General features: G+C 40.6%; 1 protein-coding gene across 1 annotated transcript; it reads right to left on the reverse strand.

Annotated features, from left to right (window-relative positions):
• Positions 1 to 2,204: 2,204 nt before the first annotated feature.
• On the reverse strand, positions 2,205 to 14,583 carry LOC124272563. The gene is made up of 4 exons (XM_046707772.1): positions 14,466 to 14,583; positions 8,343 to 8,720; positions 2,728 to 3,084; positions 2,205 to 2,394 (listed from the first exon to the last, which is right to left on the reverse strand). The coding sequence occupies exons 1-4, from the start codon at positions 14,521 to 14,523 to the stop codon at positions 2,294 to 2,296; spliced, it is 894 nt and encodes a 297-aa protein (XP_046563728.1). The 5' UTR covers positions 14,524 to 14,583; the 3' UTR covers positions 2,205 to 2,293.
• Between the last annotated feature and the right edge of the window lie 6,151 nt (positions 14,584 to 20,734).

Consider the following 20,734-nt stretch of genomic DNA (forward strand, 5'->3'; position numbering starts at 1 on the left):
GATAAGGTAAAAAGATCTGAGCGTAGTGAAGGGCTACGGCTGAAATGGACGTTGGGTACACGATGTTGTGTACAGTGGAGACGCTAAAGGAGGAATTCGTGCAGTACCTTTACATGTCCCTTCAGGATAACCTGGAGTAGCCCAGTGGTTAACGTGTTCGTTTGTCAAGCCGAAGACCGGGTTCGATTTCCTTTATGGGTACAACGCGTGAAGCAAACTTCTGGTGTCCCACGCCATGATATGGCTGGAATAGTGCTAAAAGCGGCTTAAACCTAAACTCACTCACTCACCATTCAGGATAATCGGGATCTGTTGTAACAAGCAGCTGTCTTATAAACATAGCTTATAATAATAATAATGATAATCTGTTGTTGTTTCATTGTTTGTTGTTAACTATTGTCCCTTGCATATTCATATCGATCAACGTTTTCAATCGGAGTATCTGTGATGGATGAAAATGTGTATAATCGCAAGCCGCTGAAGGGATGGTATACATGTTTATCATCCAAAACTGTGTTCCACCGTAGATATCGCTTGTGTGAGATCAGACGATATCTCCTAGGAGATATCGTTTTGACAGTAGATTTTGTACAATGCCCTGACAATGCTTTGACGTCATGAACTTGTTGACGTCACAATGCTATGACATCGCTGCACTGCAAATCTAATGGCAGTACTGTGTTCAGAGATATACATCTTTCATTGAAAACTAATGAAGAGAGATTTTTTATGATACATAGAATCTCATCCTCGTGTCTTCTGATATCAAATATATCAACACTCGTTGATAAAAGTAAAAATATCCTCGACAAGCCTCGGATATTTGTTACTTTATCAACTCGTGGTGATATATTTGATATCAAAAGACACTCGGGTGAGATTCTCTATATATCACTCAGGTGAACCGTGCAGGAATTCGAAGATGAAGGCTCCAAAGTACACTGATCTATTTCACTGTCACAATCACCAATTCATTGAACCATTTCTTTAGTTCATCCCAATTTTACCAAATGTCAACTTCCAGGCCCTCACAGAGTGCATTAATGAAAGAAACCAGCTGTAACGTTTATGGAAATAACCCTTTAAGTGATGAAGTTCCCATTTATTCCCTTATCACAAAACTTTAAGTGATGAAACTCGTATTAATTCCTTTATCACAACCGTTTAAGTGATGAAACTAGTATTGATTCCCTTATCACAACCCTTTAAGTGATCAGTGTACTATTTATTCCCATATCACAAACTGTTTAGTGAGTACACGACTATTAACACACGCGGTCGAACATTTTACTTTATCAGAAGCTGTTAAGAAACAATATGACATCACCATTCATCATCGACTACAAAACCAACAAATCGCAATTATCCAAATACATTTTATTTGATATTAGGATGAATAATTAAATATATCGCCAAATTGTCTTAGCGCTAAATCGAGACTTCGGTTTGTATAAAAGAATCTAAATTTTATTCGCTGAAAAACTCACGAGGTAGCACTATTTCAAACAGAAAACTATTGTTTAAAACCATTTGTCCTCAAAATATGAAATGTTTGAAATATAATATAAATTTGACAAAATTAACCTGTACACTTTTGCTTATTTAATTAGCATATTCCAATTCCAACTTTTACATTTTATTCTCTTTTCACGACCGTGTACCTTGTCTAATGGGTCGATCGCTTGCCCGGAGAGGCTGGTGGTTCGATACTTGATTGGGTCATACCAAAAGCCCGCAACCGAGTGATATTATCCTAGTCCTGCTTGATGCTCGACATTCGAGGAATAACCCAAGGACTGGTTGCACGGAGTCAGTATACTGTGGGGGCGGTGGGGTAGTCTAGTGGTTAAAGCGTTTGCTCGTCACGCCGAAGACCCGGGTTCGATTCCCCACATGGGTACTATGTGTGAAGCCCATTTCTGGTGTCTACCGCCGCGATATTGCTGGAATATACTGCTAAAAGCGGCGTAAAACCATACTCACAAAAGAAGTTCTTCTATTTTACTAGATTACATAATGTTCTAACCGTGAAGGTCCGGGTTAGAATTGATCTTCAGTAACCCATGCTTGTCGTAAGAGACGACTAACGGGATCGGGTGGTCAGGCTCGCTGACACATGTCATCGTATCCCAATTGCGTGGGTCGATGCTCATGTTGTTGATCACTGGATTATCTGGTCCAGACTCGTTTATTTACGGACCGCCGCCATATAGCTGGAATATTGCGAAGTGCGGCGTAAAACTAAACTCAATCACTCACTCACTCACTCACTCACTCACTCACTTCTTTATCACTATAGTTTATCTTTCAGGGCATACATGAAAAACACTATTAAAACAAGAGTGTTGATATCCCTTATCATCGCCACTTTAACAGCCGCCGAGGACGCCGAGTCTGAAACAAAGGATCATCATGATAACAATAAACAGAAGAGCAATATCATTTCCACGTGTACATATAAATATTAACTCACTCACTCACATATTTTCCTTGCTTCTGCTCACGTTTCAGCGCGTACATTTTGTCATGCGGTGATTATTTACAGACCGCCGTCGAATACCGTAGATATACTCATGCCAATAATGGTTGTCCCCTTCAATTTTTTTAATTGGAGAGGAGGTGGGGGTGTAAGGTGTGTTGGGTTGGGGTGGGGAGGGCGGTGACAACCATTATTGGCATGAGTATATTTCTGAGTGCGGCGTTAAAAAACAAACCAACAAACGTTACCTTGGGTAGAGAGTGTTTCAGAAATGCTGATCTCGCCTTGCACAGAACATCGGAACTGCCTGTTGATGTCCGAAGATGACACTGTGTGGGTAAGTGAAGACCCAACCGTATAAACACACCCACCAGATGCAGGTACAAGCTTAACGGGGTCGTTCATGATGCTAGAACCGTTGGGGTACCTTACCCATGGGGATATCACACTGCCCACAGATCGCCATTCCCATGTCAAAAGGTTCTCGGTATTTTTGTCAAAATGGTTACCAATTCTCCCTGTGCACGTGAAACGCACAATCTCATCTCTGTAATAAAGGCTTCTGTTAGGCACCTTTGATATCGTCAATTGTTTGGGTGGATTATCTGGAAAATAGAAGCATTGTGGTAGGAAACAGTGGGATTTTCTGTAATGTAGGGCCCTGTCAGGAAAACATGATATAGTCCAATCTTTTTGTGGATTATCTGGAAAACAGAGGTATTCTGGTAGGAAACAGAGGGATTTTCTGTAATGTAGGGCCCTGTCAGGAAAACATGATATAGTCCAATCTTTTTGTGGATTATCTGGAAAACAGAGGTACTCTGGTAGGAAACAGTGGGATTTTCTGTAATGTAGGGCCGTCAGGAAAACATGATATGGTCCAATCTTTTTGTGGATTATCTGGAAAACAGAGGTACTCTTGTAGGAAACAGTGGGATTTTCTGTAATGTAGGGCCCTGTCAGGAAAAAACATGATATAGTCCAATCTTTTGTGGATTATCTGGAAAACAGAGGTACTCTGGTAGGAAACAGTGGGATTTTCTGTAATGTAGGGCCCTGTCAGGAAAACATGATATAGTCCAATCTTTTTGTGGATTATCTGGAAAACAGAGGTACTCTGGTAGGAAACAGTGGGATTTTCTGTAATGTAGGGCCCTGTCAGGAAAACATGATATAGTCCAATCTTTTTGTGGATTATCTGGAAAACAGAGGTACTCTGGTAGGAAACAGTGGGATTTTCTGTAATGTAGGGCCCTGTCAGGAAAACATGATATAGTCCAATCTTTTTGTGGATTATCTGGAAAACAGAGGTACTCTGGTAGGAAACAGTGGGATTTTCTGTAATGTAGGGTCCTGTCAGGAAAACATGATATAGTCCAATCTTTTTGTGGATTATCTGGAAAACAGAGGTATTCTGGTAGGGAACAGTGGGGTTTTCTGTAATGTAGGGCCGTCAGGAAATCATGATATGGTCCAATCTTTTTGTGGATTATCTGGAAAACAGAGTTATTCTGGTAGGAAACAGTGGGATTTTCTGTAATGTAGGGCCCTGTCAGGAAAACATGATATAGTCCAATCGTTTGGTGGATTATCTGGAAAACAAAGGTATTCTGGTAGGAAACAGTGGGATTTTCTGTAATGTAGGGCCCTGTCAGGAAAACATGATATGGTCCAATCGTTTTGTGGACTATCTGGAAAACAAAGGTATTCTGGTAGGAAACAATGGGATTTTCTGTAATGTAGGGCCCTGTCAGGAAAACATGATATAGTCCAATCTTTTTGTGGATTATCTGGAAAACAGAGGTATTCTGGTAGGAAACAGTGGGATTTTCTGTAATGTAGGGCCCTGTCAGGAAAACATGATATAGTCCAATCTTTTTGTGGATTATCTGGAAAACAGAGGTATTCTGGTAGGAAACAGTGGGATTTTCTGTAATGTGAGGGCCCTGTCAGGAAAACATGATATAGTCCAATCTTTTGTGGATTATCTGGAAAACAGAGGTACTCTGGTAGGAAACAGTGGGATCTTCTGTAATGTAGGGCCCTGTCAGGAAAACATGATATAGTCCAATCTTTTTGTGGATTATCTGGAAAACAGAGTTATTCTGGTAGGAAACAGTGGGATTTTCTGTAACGTAGGGCCCTGTCAGGAAAACATGATATAGTCCAATCTTTTTGTGGATTATCTGGAAAACAGAGGTACTCTGGTAGGAAACAGTGGGATCTTCTGTAATGTAGGGTCCTGTCAGGAAAACATAATATAGTCCAATCTCTTTGTGGATTATCTGGAAAACAGAGGTATTCTGGTAGGAAACAGTGGGATTTTCTGTAACGTAGGGCCCTGTCAGGAGAATATGATATGGTCCAATCTTTTTGTGGATTATCTGGAAAACAGAGGTATTCTGGTAGGAAACAGTGGGGTTTTCTGTAATGTAGGGCCCTGACAGGAACATTTGATATCATCAATCGTTTGGGTGGATTGTCTGGACAATAGTCATTGTGGTAGGAAATAGTGGAATAGAGTCCCCTCTCAATAACATTTGATATCGTCAATCTTTAAATACAATCTTCTGTGAGGTACCTTCGATATCCATTTGGGCGTATTATCTAGAAAATAGAGACATTGTGAAAGTGATAAACTACTTCTTTCATCAACTGACCAGCATGTAATAATAAAGCTGTCGTACTATATCAATTATGCTCTTATTAAACGTAATAATCTGATAAAAAGTGTTGTATGTCCATCGTGTTTCACTACTTGTACATAATTTACTGCCTGTATCATTATTTGCTGTTTGGATCACTAATTACTACTTATTGCACCATATGTATAATGTATATGTATAACTCCAATGTATATGGGCCGGAGGCCTTTTGTACAATAAACATCTTTGACTTGACTTTGACTGAGTGAGTGAGTATGGTTTTACGCCGCTTTAGCAATATTCCAGCAATATCACAGCGGGGGACAGCAGAAATGGGCTTCACACATAGTACCCATGTGGGGAATCGAACCCGGGTCTTCAGCATGAGAAGCGGACGCTTTAACCATTAAGCTACCCCACCGCCCACATTGTGAAAGACTGTTCTGCAATACAATCAACATTATTGTCAACCTTTTCCGGGATTATCCTTACAATGAAGGCTTTGTGGTGGAAATGTTGGAAGGAACAGGATCGTGACTAGAGGATTCACTTAAGGTTTATACTTATTTATCTCTCGAGGATGAGAATATTACTGGAAATACGTGATCGATATTGTCAGCCTATGATACTGAGGACTTTGACCCCGAAGTGTTGTCGGTCCTCAGACATTGTGCCTCCGTCATATAGCTGGAATATTGCTAAATGTGGCGTAAAACTAAACTCACTCACTCAGGTATTGTGAAACCACGAGCATAGGTCTGGTGCTGACACTCCGAGAACATAATCGAGGCCAATAGGAATTCGAACCAACGATCACAGATTCCTGGAGTGACCAAGGGACGTAACTCTACACAGAGAATATCGGTAAATTTATGTGAGTGAGTGAGTTTAGTTTTACGCTGCTTTTAGATATATTCCAGCAATATCACGGCCCGGGACACCAGAAATGGGCTTCACACATTGTGCACATGTGGTGATTTGAACCCGGGTCTTCGGCGTGACGAGCTAACGCTTTAACCACTAGGCCACCCCACCGCCTCATCGGTACATTAAGCGTGCTATCAAAGGTTCATAAGGGGCGGTGGGGAAGCCTAGTGGTTAAAGCGTTGGCTCGTCACGCCGAAGACCCGGGTTCGAATCCCCACATGGGTACAATGTGTGAAGCCCATTTCTGGTGTCCACCGCCGTGATGTTGCTGGAATATTGCTAAAAGCGGCGTAAAACCAAAACTCCGTCAAAGGTTCATATGACCAGGGAGACTCTATAAGGGGGGAGTGGTCACTCCTCGGAAAGCTCCTAAGCTATGCCTCGGCTCGTCACGTGACCAGTGTAGCCAATATGGCAGCAGCGTAGTTTTTAAGATTGAGCCCGGTTTACTTTCAACAGCTGATTACATACGCTGAGTGTTGTGACAACTGAAAACCTACATGTAGAAGATAAGTTACCTATTCTGTCACTTCATTTCAAGTCAAATAATTGTTATTAGTGTCAGTATAAGTACAGTAGCTTTGTAGTAAAGTTTCAAGTGGGCATGTTGTAGCTCACTGGCTTCAATTCTCAGTACACAGCGAAGAAAGACTAAATTATATCGCTAAAAACTTCTTTCACATATTCGTTTAATTTTTAGAAGGGAAATATACCTTTAGTTGAAAGGTGTTTGCAAGTAATAGTGATAGTTTTATAACTATAACTTGAGGTGTGTGAAAAATATGACATATCGCCGATCTGCCATTGAAATACTACAGGGCGTTGTTTGAGTGTTTCTAGTTAGTGTTCAAAAACATCTTTCACATACACCTTCAATTTTTATGAGGGGAATATACCATCAGGTGAAAGGTGTTTGCAAGTAACATTGATGTTTTTTTTTTTTTTTTTTGTTAGTGTGTATTTGAGGTGTGTGAAAATATGACATATCGCCATTGGTGCTTGTGATGCTTGAGTGTTATAGTTCTAAAACTTCTTTCTTTCTTGTTGATCTTAGTATTTGACAAAACTGGAAAGGTGTTTACAACGCTTTGTGATAGTTCTAAACTTTCTGTTCTTGAGGGGTCTGTGACAGTGTCAGTTAACATTCTGTCAATGCCCATGTCATTCCACACATGCAATAAGATATCTGAATTAGTTACTAATGTAAAAACATGTCTCAAAGTAATTTTTTTTGAAAAAGGACAGCTGATGTTAACATTTGTGTTCTACCGATAGTTTTGCGTTCTTTAACATGTTTGGGGAGGGATGGCCGTGGTGTATCATTTATTCTTTCATTCATTCACATATGTTCTTTTTCTTTTGTTCTTTTTCTTAATTTCTTTCATTCATTCACATAAAATTCTTGCTCTTAATTCATTCATTCATTCATTCATTGTAAAATTCCGACTGATACAATACACTGGCTGAAGTACTGTTAAACGCAGCCGAAGTTGCGCTGGGACCGAACCAAGTCACTGTGTGCGTTGGAGCATGACGAGGCACACGTTAATTAGTACAAATGGTAAAGAAAGCAAGCGAGTGACCTATCCCTGTTGTAGAGTATCCCTGATATGACATAAAACGGTGCTTATATATGAGATTTATGTGGAATAACATTCATTTCCACTAGGGTAGCCTAGTGGTTAAAGTGTTCACTTCACGCCGAAGACCCGGGTTCGATTCCCCACAAGGGTACAATGTGTGAAGCCAATTTCTCGTGTCCCCTTCTGCGATATTGCTGTAATATTGCTAAAGCTAAACAGAAACTCACACACTTATACCCTCGACTCTCTCATATGGGCAGTGGTACATAAGTCCCGAAACATTCAAAGGAAATTTAAATTTACCAGCTGTTTTAAATGTAGTATTTTTGTTATTTTAAATTTCGGCTAAATCGTCCTAGCATCGCCAGCGGCTGAAGGGATGATATAAATCCAGCTAGGGTCCATGCAGCTAGCAAAAGTAATGTAAGTCCCCATGGTCCCTAGCTTGGTGATCTACCTCCAGTTGTTGGCGATCTATAGCCAGTTTTTATATTGTATTGTCCAAGTAGTGCGATTAGTTTTAACTTTCCACACTAGTTTTAATTGTAATTGTGATAGTCTAGTTGTTTTACTGTCCTTTGAAGACAGATTTTTCTAATGTACACATATTACATTTCAATGACAAATATGTACTCTCCACGACATGGCTGAAATATTGCCGATGTGACGTTAAATATTAACTCACTCACTCATATGGGCAGTACTTACTTATGACAGTGACGTTCACAAAGACAAAGTCGTTTCTGGAGACATCACCAGCTTCGTATTGGGTTTTGCAATAGTAGGCAGAAACGCCAGAGCACTCGAGTTCTTTGAGAACCAGTTCTACAGTGCCAGTGGGCCCGCTGAATGAGCCGGACGTGGTCAGGCGTGACTGCAGACCGGTGTCCTGCACTTGAAGCGATGAATTGGTTGCAACAACTAAAGGCTGGGTATCACTGCCTCCATACATCCTTCCAACAGTGATCTCCTCTACATGCGTTATATCTGGCGCAGCAACGGAACAGTTGACAGTCAACTGTGGGCTTGGTTCCCTGCCTCCTATTTGGATCCGTTGTGGAGAGACTGAGAGCGAGACTGCTTGTCCTGGAATAAAGAACATTATGTTTTTCAATGAGTGTTTTTTCTACTTAAAAAATACTTCATTATTTTATTAAACTCTGTCAAAAAGGAAACGCAACCCCTGTCCTCAGATATTAAAAATTCGTTTGAATATTAAAGTTATTGCTTCCAAACTAAATTTTATTCAAATGTATTGAAATTATACACGTATTTAATGAAGATTACCATCCAAACAACTGCATTTTCACGCATAAGTGTATTTTATTGCTTATTCCGTCACAACGCATGAAATGACCCTGGTGACTTCGCACAAAAAAACAAATGCACGTGCAAATCATGAAAATGGCAGTTAATGTAGGGGTGTATAGAAGCACATGTGCTTTCGTATGTTATTCATTCATTTGTCGCCGAAAAGCAGTATCAAAAATACCACGATTGAGTGCTGCCGACCGAAATATCGCCATTGGTCGTGTTCAAGCCGGAGAAAGTTTTGGAACTGTTGCACGGCACCTAAATGTTCACAAAACAACGATATCCCGACTTTGGAGCCGCTACAACAACTTCAATTCGACCAACGATCGCCCGAGAAGTGGAAGGCCAAGAATCACGACCCCCCTTCAAGATCGGTACATCCGGGTCCATCACCTGCGTAATCGGCATGCCCTATAAAACCGTGACTGCCACACAAATACCAGGTTTGAGGAGACTGTCAGCTCAAACGATTAGGAACCGTCTGAAAGAAGCGGGTTTACGTGCCTGTAGACCAGTTGTTGGACCTGTACTACGCCCCCTACATCGACGCCGACGACTCAGGTGGTGGACTTTACAAAACTGGAGGCGCATCTGGTTTTCTGATGAATCACGTTTTCTTTTGCAACGTCACGACGGAAGACAGCGTGTGTATAGGAGACGTCATGAACGTTTTGCGCCCATCTGCCTCCGACAGGTGGACAGATTTGGCGGAGACAGCGTTATGGTTTGGGGAGCCATCTCATACAACCAGAAATCAGACTTGGTGATCGTTCAAGGGAACCTGACAGCCCAGCGTTACATCAACCACGTGTTACAGCCTCACCTTCTCCCGATTATTGACCAACAGACACAGATTTTTCAACAGGACAACGCCCGGCCTCATACTGCACGTGCAACAATAAACTTTATGCAGAATTCCAACGTCAATGTCTTGCGATGGCCCTCTAAATCACCAGACCTCAACCCTATTGAACACCTGTGGGATACTCTGGACGCGTACGTCAACGTCAGCCGCCGCCACAGACGCTGCAACAGCTCGCCGTTGCACTGCAGGAGGAGTGGAGAGCCATTCCCCAGGAGAGAATCCGGCGTCTTATCCGTTCTTGTCAAAGGAGATGCCGTGCAGTGATTGCAGCTCGTGGTGCTCATACGAGATACGGAGAAAGACGCCCCCTGGTGACAAACTGGTGTCTGTGAGATGACTTTTGAAATGCCAATTGTAAACATGACCATCTTGGTTATTATTCTGCCAAATTTCAGACTTCTTTCTTAAATAATAAAAATGCTGTGTCGTCCTAAAACCAAGATTAAAATCTCTAAAATACAGGGGTTGCGTTTCTTTTGTGACAGAGTTTATGATTATTTAGGCTATGTTGTCGTTGTTGATACTATTGTTGTCCTTATTGTCATTTGGATTCCCCACATGGTAACAATGTGTGAAGCCCTTTTCTGAGGTCCTCCGCAGTAATTTTGCTGGAATGTTGCTGACAGCGGCGTCAAACTAAACTCACTCACTTACTCACTCTTTTTGTTACTTGGTTTTCGTTACGATCTGTACAGAGTAGGGCTAATCGCTGATCCATGCGAAAATGGTCATCACTATTTCTTAAAGCTATTCAAGATGTATGTTCTAGAAATTCTGTGATTACACTATCTGTTATTTTAAACGGCATTGCAGATCTGACAAATCATAAAAAGGAAATTATATTTAAAAATGTACATCAGAATATAAGCATATCTAAACGATTCCAGTAGTCTTCTTTCTATACACTGACTGTGTTGAATTCTCTATCATAAGGGATAAATATTTCAATATCAAAACAGTAAATGACCTTTTTAATAAAGTTAATTATCATTTCATCAAGAGATAGATTTGTTAAATGAATTTTGATATATGTTTTGTGAATAGAGAAAGTTTCATAATTGGTAGTTCAGATTATCAACTTAGATTGTTTGTGGCTGTATCCTCAAAGGGGGTTGAAGTAGCGTAAAATTATTGTCCTCCTAAGAGGGTACGTAAGTCCCAAAAACTTTCAAAGTCAATTTTGCTAAACCATAATTTTTAATCGTAGTATGTTTGTTATTTTAAATTTCGGCTAGATCTTCCTGCAATCGCCAGCGGCTGAAGATGGTGTAAATCGAACTAAGGTCCATGTAGGTAGCAAAGGTACTGTAAGTCCCCATGGACCATAGTATGGTGATCTACCTTCAGTTGTTGGCGATCTATAGCCCGTGTTTTATATTGTACTGTCTTCTTCAATTAAAATGTTTTAGATTTACATTCTAGTTTTATATTCATATCTGTGATACTCTAGGATTTTTACTGTCCATCGTCGACAGGTTTAACTCTTCACAATGTTTTCATTTTTGTATTGTATACATTGTTTTCGTCACGATATTGCTGAAATATTGCCGATGTGACGTTAAATATTAACTCACTCACTCACTCTTTCTATACACCTTTTGTGTTATAATATTCCCCTAAACTGTCAATCTTCTTATGAGTCTGTTTCCTGTAATTGCTTGTGTATTAGTTTATTTTAAATATATTTGGAGAGGTTTTTTTTTATAAGTTGTAAGACCTTGTCCCCGATTACTGGTCACGTGAATCGGACCTTGAAGTGTCATTATGCCTAAACCATTATTTACAAGTTTTTCAAGCAGAATACTACAGCTTGACTTCATCTATCCTACACTTGCAGTATTGTATAGGTCTAAAACGCCAATTGCGTAGATCGATGCTCTTGCTGTTGATCACTGGATTGTCTGGTCCAGACTTGATTATTTACAGACCACCGCCATATAGCTGGAATACTGCTGAGTGCGGCGTAAAACTAAACTCACTCGCTCCCTGTTGGTCTAAATCTTGTATCGTCCTCCTCCGTGGTATAGTGGTTAGAGTACGGAACGGAAGATCGCGGGTTCGATCCCCGGCCGCGTCATACCAAAAGATGTTACAATATGGTACTTGTTGGTCCCTGCCTCGCGTTTGGCATTAATAGGTACATCAAGGAGTGGTCGGCTCGGAGTCAGTATTATGTGTCTGAGTGGGGTATTCATGTTAAACAACAAACCAACCGACCAAACATCTTTATCCCATAAGAATTAACAACATGCTTTAAATGCATATGACAGACGGACCCACCGACAGACAAATATGTTAGCAACAAAGGCCATGGGCCGATGTTATAATAGGTGAAATTGGGTTTAACGTCGTGCTTGAGAATATTTCGCTCATATGACGACGTGCATGCGTGTGTATGTGTATGTGCGGCTGCTTGTACGAGCCCAGACTTAAGCTGGTTTTATAGTGCTAGCCCACTGAGATACCATGCTGCAGTGAAGCATGAATACCCCACTCAGACACATTATACTGACTCCGAGCCGACCAGTCCTTGTTGTACCCATTAATGCCGAGCGCCAGACAGGGACCAACAAGTACCATATTTTAACGTCTTTTGGTATGACGCGGTCGGGGATCGAGCCCGCGACCTTCCGCTCTCCGGGCGGACGCTCTAACCACTACACCACGGAGGCGGTCTCCATGTTATAATAATTGTCAAAGGCTGCTTACAAGTGATTGAATGGCTTTACGCTGCTTGTAGCACCAGTTTTAACCATATTGGAAATCGAACTCCGGACTCGGATGCTTTCACAACTGGGGCGGTGGTGTAGCCTAGTGGTTAAAGCGTTCGCTCGTCACGCCGAAGATCTGGGTTCGATTCCCCACATGGGTATAGGTACAATGTGTGAAGCGCATTTCTGATGTCCCCAGCCGTGATATTCAAATTCAAACTTTTATCCCGTATAAAGGCCATAGGCCCAAGTACAAAAATTCACAAAATAATAATGATAGTGTCAAAATGGTTAAATACACCTTTAAAGCACTTCTTAACCTTAAAGCTTCTTTTACAAATCTTGCTAAGTTAATTAGGATATTCACTTTATCACAACTTAATAACATATTACATTTATAAATAGAAGGAGTTTCCATATATTTTCAGGAACATACTTTTGTCTTAAAATAGAATAAACTTAACATATTAACAGAAAATGATATTCATCTTCTATACATCCATTCATACATAAATAACAAAATCGTTCATCGCGAACAATACCACAACGTCTACCAACATTAATCATTAAAGGCAATTCCCCAGATCTTAGCAAAAATACAAGCCTTCTATATTCGCGATCCTTTAGAGTGGATAAATAATATTCAACTGTCAATAGAGATTTATATTCTTGATAGAAACATAACTTATTTGATTCACAAACTTTAGAAAACCAATCTTGCTGGTGGCAATCTTTAACTCTTTGCACAAACTTACTAAGCAATAAAGAACAACTTCCTGAGAGATCCACACAAATCCAAACCCATAAGAGAAAAGTAACATTTTAACCTTTGAAGCCCATGTAACACGATTACAGTCGTCTAAAGATTTACACAGAAGATAGCTTTGCTTAGGATGTCGATGATTAGGCATTGATAGCAAGTTTAACCAATACTGAATACATCTTTTATGACATTCAAAAAATAAGCCGTGATATTGCTGGAAAATATCTAAAAGCTGGCGTAAAATTCACTCACTCACTCACGCTCACTTTGACAACTCGGCTCCTCCGATGACCCATGCGTGTAAGATTATGTACATAAAGTCATTAGTTTATTTATTATTTACACAAATTCCTGAAAAGGCATTAAAGTATTATTATTATTATTATTATTATTATTATTATTATTATTATTATTAACGTATGTTATATTTGGGATTACACTTTCTTAGTAAACAAACATTGTGTATTTCAAGTCATTAGTTTGCCGCCTCTCTCCGCACAAACATGAGCTAAATACAGGTTAGTATTTTACATGGAAGATTTATCGGCTGATTTCTTGAGATGGATAGGTTTTTGTCAGATGTTGTTTTCTAAGACATGTATATATCCCTGACAATGGCGCTCACGTGATATCACATGCTATTAATCATCCATAAAAGTCATATTCATAATCAGGCAATATTCACAGTATTTCTCCCGGGTCGGGAGGTCAGGCTCGCTGACTTGGTTGACACATGTCATCGGTTACCATTTGCGCAGATCGATGCTCATGCTGTTGATCACTGAATTGTCTGGTCCAGACTCTTTTGTACAGACCGACGCCATATAGCTGAAATATTGCTGAGTGCGGCGTAAAACTAAACTCACTCACTCACAGTATCTCTCATCATGATGAACAGCATTGTGTCTTTCAACATCTAATCTAAAATTATTGGGCGTAAATTACAAATGTCACTTAACATATAATAATAATGATAATAATGGATAGCATTTGTATAGCGCTAATCTCCGAAAGGACTCTTTGCGCATTCATATAGTGAGATATATTTGTTAATAGTTATTATTCACGAATTGCGCCGTTATTTATACTGCACTTCGGTGACCTTTCCAAGAATAAACTAAAATGAAGTTCTACAAACTTACTGAAGTATATAATCAAACCAACAAAATTGTATTTACCTTCTTGTCCAGTAATTAGCTGCAGCATCGTCGTTAGCAACAGAAGTTCGAACTCCATTTTAAAACTGGGGCTGAAATTGATTCCCAACAATACAGTAGTGATGATCCCCGAGATACTGATGACACTGATGAGTTGTGTGTGCCGATCGTACACTTCCGGGTGTCAGATACAGACAACTCATATCCTGATTTGTCCCACAGCGCTGATGTATAGAGAGGGGACTTCCTGTTATCAATATTTCAGTGAACAACAATCGCATTGAGTCTGATTCAGTCGTTTGTTTGTTTGTTTATCTCAACGCATCAATTTTCCAGTTGTATGGCGGCATACCTGTCAACTTTCACGCATTTGGCTTAAAACTCAAGCTTTTATTACTCAAGTTTCATGGGCGGATCCAGGAATTTTGAAAGGGGGGGTGGTGCCTGACACCACCACCCCCATTGGCTCCGCCAACGCAAAAAATCTTTAATGTGGTCTTAAGTTATTTTCGGGGTCGAACCCCTGAACCCCCTCTGGTGCCGCCAATGTGTTTTGTTTTCACGACATTACTGATCAATTACGCCAACCTGGTTCATATGAAAAATAGAAATAAAATAAAAAACATCCGTTAAAAATCACAGTTTTCAGTGGCTTTTCTGAGGAAAGAATTTGCTAATTTTACATGCGTTGGCTTAAAATGGGCTTCAGAGCCCGGGCGGGGAGGGCGGCCCTTGGATCCCGGCATCTCAAGCTTTATTCTTTCTTGGGCTTACAAGCTGTATGGCGGCGGTCTGTCAATAATCGACAATCCAGTGATAAAAAGCGGAAGCATCGATCCACGCAATTGGGATACGATGACATGTGTCAACCAAGTCAGCGAGTCTGACCATCCGATCCCGTTAGTCGCCTCTTACGACAAGCTAGGGATCCTGAAAAACAATTCTAACCCGGATCTTGGAAGGCTAGAAGTTATGACCTTCGTTCAGCACGCGTGAAATCCGGGTTCGAAAGACATTTCCAATTTCCAAAGTCCCTGCACCATCCCTTCGTGATACAAATGACGTGATACAAACCCGGAATGTCGCGAGCCATGTAACCTCGTGGGTGTACAATATGTAAGATGCTGGTGGGACGGTATCTGTGTATGATCTCTGTTCCAGGTAAAATCAGGGCCGGTGGGGTAGCCTAATGGTTAAAGCGTCCGCTCGTCACGGTTCGATCATGGTTCGATTTCTCACATGGGTACAATATGTGAAGCCCATTTCTGGTGTGCCCCGCCGTGATATTTCTGGAATATTGCTAAAAGCGGTGTTAACACATTCTCACTCACTCTAGGTAACATCACCGGTCCCCATGGAAACTATTTGCCGTGAGAAGCGACAATGCATGGATCAGGTGGTCAGTTTGATTACACGACACCGTGAGGGGGATGTTAATCACTGGGTACGGAACCAATAATTGGAATATTGACAAGGGCACCGTTAAACAACAAACCCTTAGAGAGACGCATTTTTATATTCTAAGGGACCGGTGTTTACTTGAAAAATAATTTGTTACAGAAAAACAACAACAAGGAAATAATGTTTGGCTTCGAAGTTTCCAAACGGTACATGAAAATATTGTGAAATAGTGTCTGTCTTCTCCAAACTGAAACACATTATGTCCGTTGAGTTGCCTCCCTTTCTGTGCATTCGCCCTGATCATGATCCTTTCTATAGCCATACCGATGCTTCTATGACCAAATAGTTGGGTAGCCTAGGGGGTGGGCGCGTTTGCTCGTCACGCCGAAGGCCTGGGTTCGATTCCCCAAATGGGTACAATGCCTGAATACCACTTCTGGTGTTTCTGTAATATTGTTAAAGACGGTGTAAAACCAACTCACTCACACCTACGACCAAACCAAACACTGTGAGTTGAAATCTCGTTTCTAGGTCCGCCAGCTTCAAACTCATTGTTTTACCGTCTTTTTACAGTTCAAACCGGTGTTAAATCCAACATGCTCACTCGCTGTTGATTAGTTGGGGAATGAGTATGGGTTTAAGCAGCTTTTAGCAATATTCCAGCAATATCGCGGCAGGGGACACCAGAAATGGGCTTGACACATTGGACCAGGGTCTTCCGTGTGACGGGCCAACGCTTTAACCACCAAGCTACACCACCGCCCCGCCTCCAATGTTGATAGTTGGTTGGTTTGTTGTTTAACGCCGCACTCAGTAATATTCCAGCTATACAGCGGCGGTTTGTAAATAATCGAGCCTGGGCCAGACAATCAAGTGATCAACATCAATATATTGGGACAAGGTGACATGTGTGAACCAAGTCAGCGAGTCTGACCAACCGATCCCGTTAGTCGCCTCTTACGACAAGCACGGGTTGCTGAAGACCAATTCCAACCCGGATCTTCACGGGCCTGTTGATGAAGAGCATAACATGAAACCTCCACAATGCACTGAGTGTTTACCGCGAGAGGTCGAGAGATTCAGATCGGCAAATAGCTAACGAAGCTTTAAGTATTTAATTATGATTAATATTCATTATGACAATATCTCAAAAACTACAATATAGTAATTCAAATGGAAAGGGAACTTGTAAAATCATCATACAATTAATTGTCTTTATCGATCAACCGCCTTTTCCGTTAATCAGCCAACAACAGAATAACATGCATTTATTACCATGGATTCGGGAACACCAGACCATTCTACAAATAACCTAGTATATCCGTTTGGTTTTGGTCCACGATGCGACAGTAGTCTGTAAATAATCGAGCCTGGACCAGACAAACCAGATATTGATGTCATATGTATTGATCTTAAATTTGCATTTGATAAGACATAGTACTCGAGTGGGTATCACAATTGCGTTGATCGATGCTCATGATTTTTCACAATGTAGTTTCATCTAAAATTGCTACTGTAGCGCAGGCATTCTGAAACAAGAAATACTTTGTTTAATTCAACTGTGAATTTGAGTGTTACCTCAAAAACATATATAATATGATGATGAAAAATAATATCAATTCAAGAATCTTGAGACACACAGTTATGAATTGCGTCTGAACAAGACAATCCAGTGATCAACATCATGAGCATCGATCTAGGTCACTTTATCCCATTTGCATAGATCAATGCTCAAGATGATGATCACTGGATTGTCTGGTCCCGACTCGACTATTAACTGGCCGCAGTCATATAGCTGGACTAGTGCTGGGTGTGGCGTTAAACAACAAACAGACCTCGCGTCACACCAGAGACCATATATATATATATATATATATATAATATGGTCTCTGGTCACACTGAAAGGGGCGAGAGGGAAGTTGACACAAGTGGGTGGGTGTGGGTATAAGGTTTGCGTTCTATGGAATGACCCTCGAGAGATATATGTTTTTCGTTTGAAATAGCTAGTCTTAAAGAAATGTGCGGAATGATATGCAATGAAACCACCATATTTTTAAGAATTTCTTTTTTGGTACACCCATGCCACCCATGCGTCGAACCCCCTGAACCCCCGCTGGCTCCGCCAATGCAAAACATCAACTTCAATGTGGTCTTTACTTAGCCATTTTCAAAAGTGGGGGGTTCGAACCCCCTGATCCCTCCCTTGGATCCGCCAATGATATATCCCAAATATGATGTAAGCCTTTTTTAAGGGAATATAGTGTCCAATTACGTTCGTCAGAGAATTAGCGCACAGTGTGCCCTCAACATCCACATTGTCCCGGATTAACAATAACAGCTAAATCGAAGTCGAACTGTCACCCTCCAATACGCCATGGTAACTTTCCCCAGGCTCCATAACACCGCGTGCGACATTTGCCTCCTCACTATCGATGCGAGGAGCAGAGTTCAGCCAATCAAAATGCTCATCTCCTGTGACGCACCCTGGCGACGGGTCATTATCCCCTGTGGCGTCTGAAAGGAAAGGAGAGAAGAGTCGTAAAGGCGCAAAAATCAAATATGGCACAGGCCCGTGAACAAGTGGAACTGCCTCAACGCTTCCAGGCGTCGACAGAAGCAGCGCTTCAAAGATTTACACGTGGACAAAGGTAAATATTCAAATATTATTGATTTAAAATGAATTAATCTAGGCCCACCCAAACTGGGCAAAGACGCCCGATCGTGACTTGGTCTTCGGTGATAAGATGGTAGCTGTTTATTACTCAGGCAGTGGTGTGTTATAGTATAAGTATTGATAGCAGTTTAACTCTGCCATTAGGGCCTACTTCCACTGGTTTTCGAATTCGAATAGCTGTGTTCCCAAACGCACGCAAGCCGACCGCGCGGACGCACTCATGCACGCAGACGCATACACATACATCACCACCCTCAAGTGACCCTGACCTATGATGTCGACGGACAACCCATGCTAGTTAACAATGTTGTAAGAGACAACTAAAGGCCTAACGAGTGTCTTGGTTAATCCATGTTATTGTATTCTAATTGTGTAGACTGATACTCAGGATGTCATTCCCCGGGTTCGAATCCCCACATGGGTACAATGTGTGAAGCCCATTTCTGGTGTCCCCCCGCCGTGATGTTGCTGGAATATTGCTAAAAGCGGGGTAAAACCAAACTCAGTCAGATACTCATGATGTCACTCACTGGATTGTCTTCTGTAGACTGAAGTCAGAGACTGCCATTATGGGAAGGGAGGTTGGGGTGGTTTCAGGTGGACAAGAGTATCCTGTTTGTTGCTCATAGCAATCTGACAGGGTTGGGTCAGAGAGATCAGATTTTTAGACCAATCGCAATACTGCATCTGCAGTTGTAGCCCAGAATTGACATTAATAATTAGAATTGATAGTGTCTGTCCTCAGAGGAGGAGGCCTGCTATGGCCTTTCTTCAAAAGCACAATGCTCAAATACTACCTTGGTCTGCAAATTTCCAGAACCTCTCCCCTATAGAACATGTGTAGGAAGAAATCTTGTGCTGTGTTATGTATAAATGTAGTAGACATATAAACAAATGTTATAACTCTTGTGCTGTGTTATGTATAAATGTAGTAGACATATAAACAAATGTTATAACTCTTGTGCTGTGTTATGTATAAATGTAGTAGACATATAAACAAATGTTATAACTCTTGTGCTGTGTTATGTATAAATGTAGTAGACATATAAACAAATGTTATAACTCTTGTGCTGTGTTATGTATAAATGTAGTAGACATATAAACAAATGTTATAACTCTTGTGCTGTGTTATGTATAAATGCAGTAGACATATAAACAAATACTATAATCCTTGTGACATTAAAATATGGTACTTGTTTGTCCCTGCCTGGCGCTTGGCATTAATGGGTACAACAAGGACTGGTCGGCTCGTAGTCAGTATAATGAGTCTCTGTGGGGTATTCATGCTTCACTGCGACATGGTATCTCAGTGGGCTACCACTATAAAACCAGCTTAAGTCTGGGATAGTACAAGCAGCCGCATTATTACACATACATGCATATGCACGCCGCCATATGAGTGAAATATTCTCAAACACGACGTAAAACCCAATTTCACCTCACCTCACCTATAATCTTTGTGCTGTGTTAGGTATAAATATAGTAGACATATAAACACATACTATAATCCTTGTGCTGTGTTAGGTATAAATGCAGTAGACATATAAACAAATACTATAATCCTTTGTGCTGTGTTAAGCAGGTGGAAATAACTTTAAGATTGCTAGTGTACTCGGTACAGTGGCAAATGTAAAATCACCTGCCCTGATAATTTTTCCACTATACCAAGCCGCTTTCTTTGTTTATTTTAAATAAAAACAACATAATTTACATTGGAAAGTCAACTGGACACCAGTACAGTGTGATATACAAATTTGTTTTGCCCGACAGAAAAAAAACACTGGACTCGGATGTCGGCAATGGGTTATTTCCACCCTGGTTAGGTATAAATATAGTAGACATATAAACAAATAGTATAATCCTTGTGCTGTTGGGTATAAATTTAGTAGACATATAAACAAATAGTATAATCCTTGTGCTGTGTTAGGTATAAATTTAGTAGACATATAAACAAATGTTATAATCCTTGTGCTGTTAGGTATAAATTTAGTAGACATATAAACAAATAGTATAACCCTTGTGCTGTGTTAGGTATAAATGTAGTAGACAGAGGTACAGATAAGCTGCGTATGTGCGTAAATTACGCAAATATTTATGTGAAAACTCAATTCTTATTAAGTCTATTGCGTACAAGCACGCTTTGAATTTTTGTAAATACTCAATAAATTTGATCTTACATCGCATGCACACACAAAAATATCGAATGTTAGCTTCC

This window comes from Haliotis rubra, unplaced genomic scaffold (assembly GCF_003918875.1).
Source record: "Haliotis rubra isolate DU_JTF1 unplaced genomic scaffold, ASM391887v1 Scf1701, whole genome shotgun sequence".
Taxonomy (NCBI): Eukaryota; Metazoa; Mollusca; class Gastropoda; order Lepetellida; family Haliotidae; genus Haliotis; species Haliotis rubra.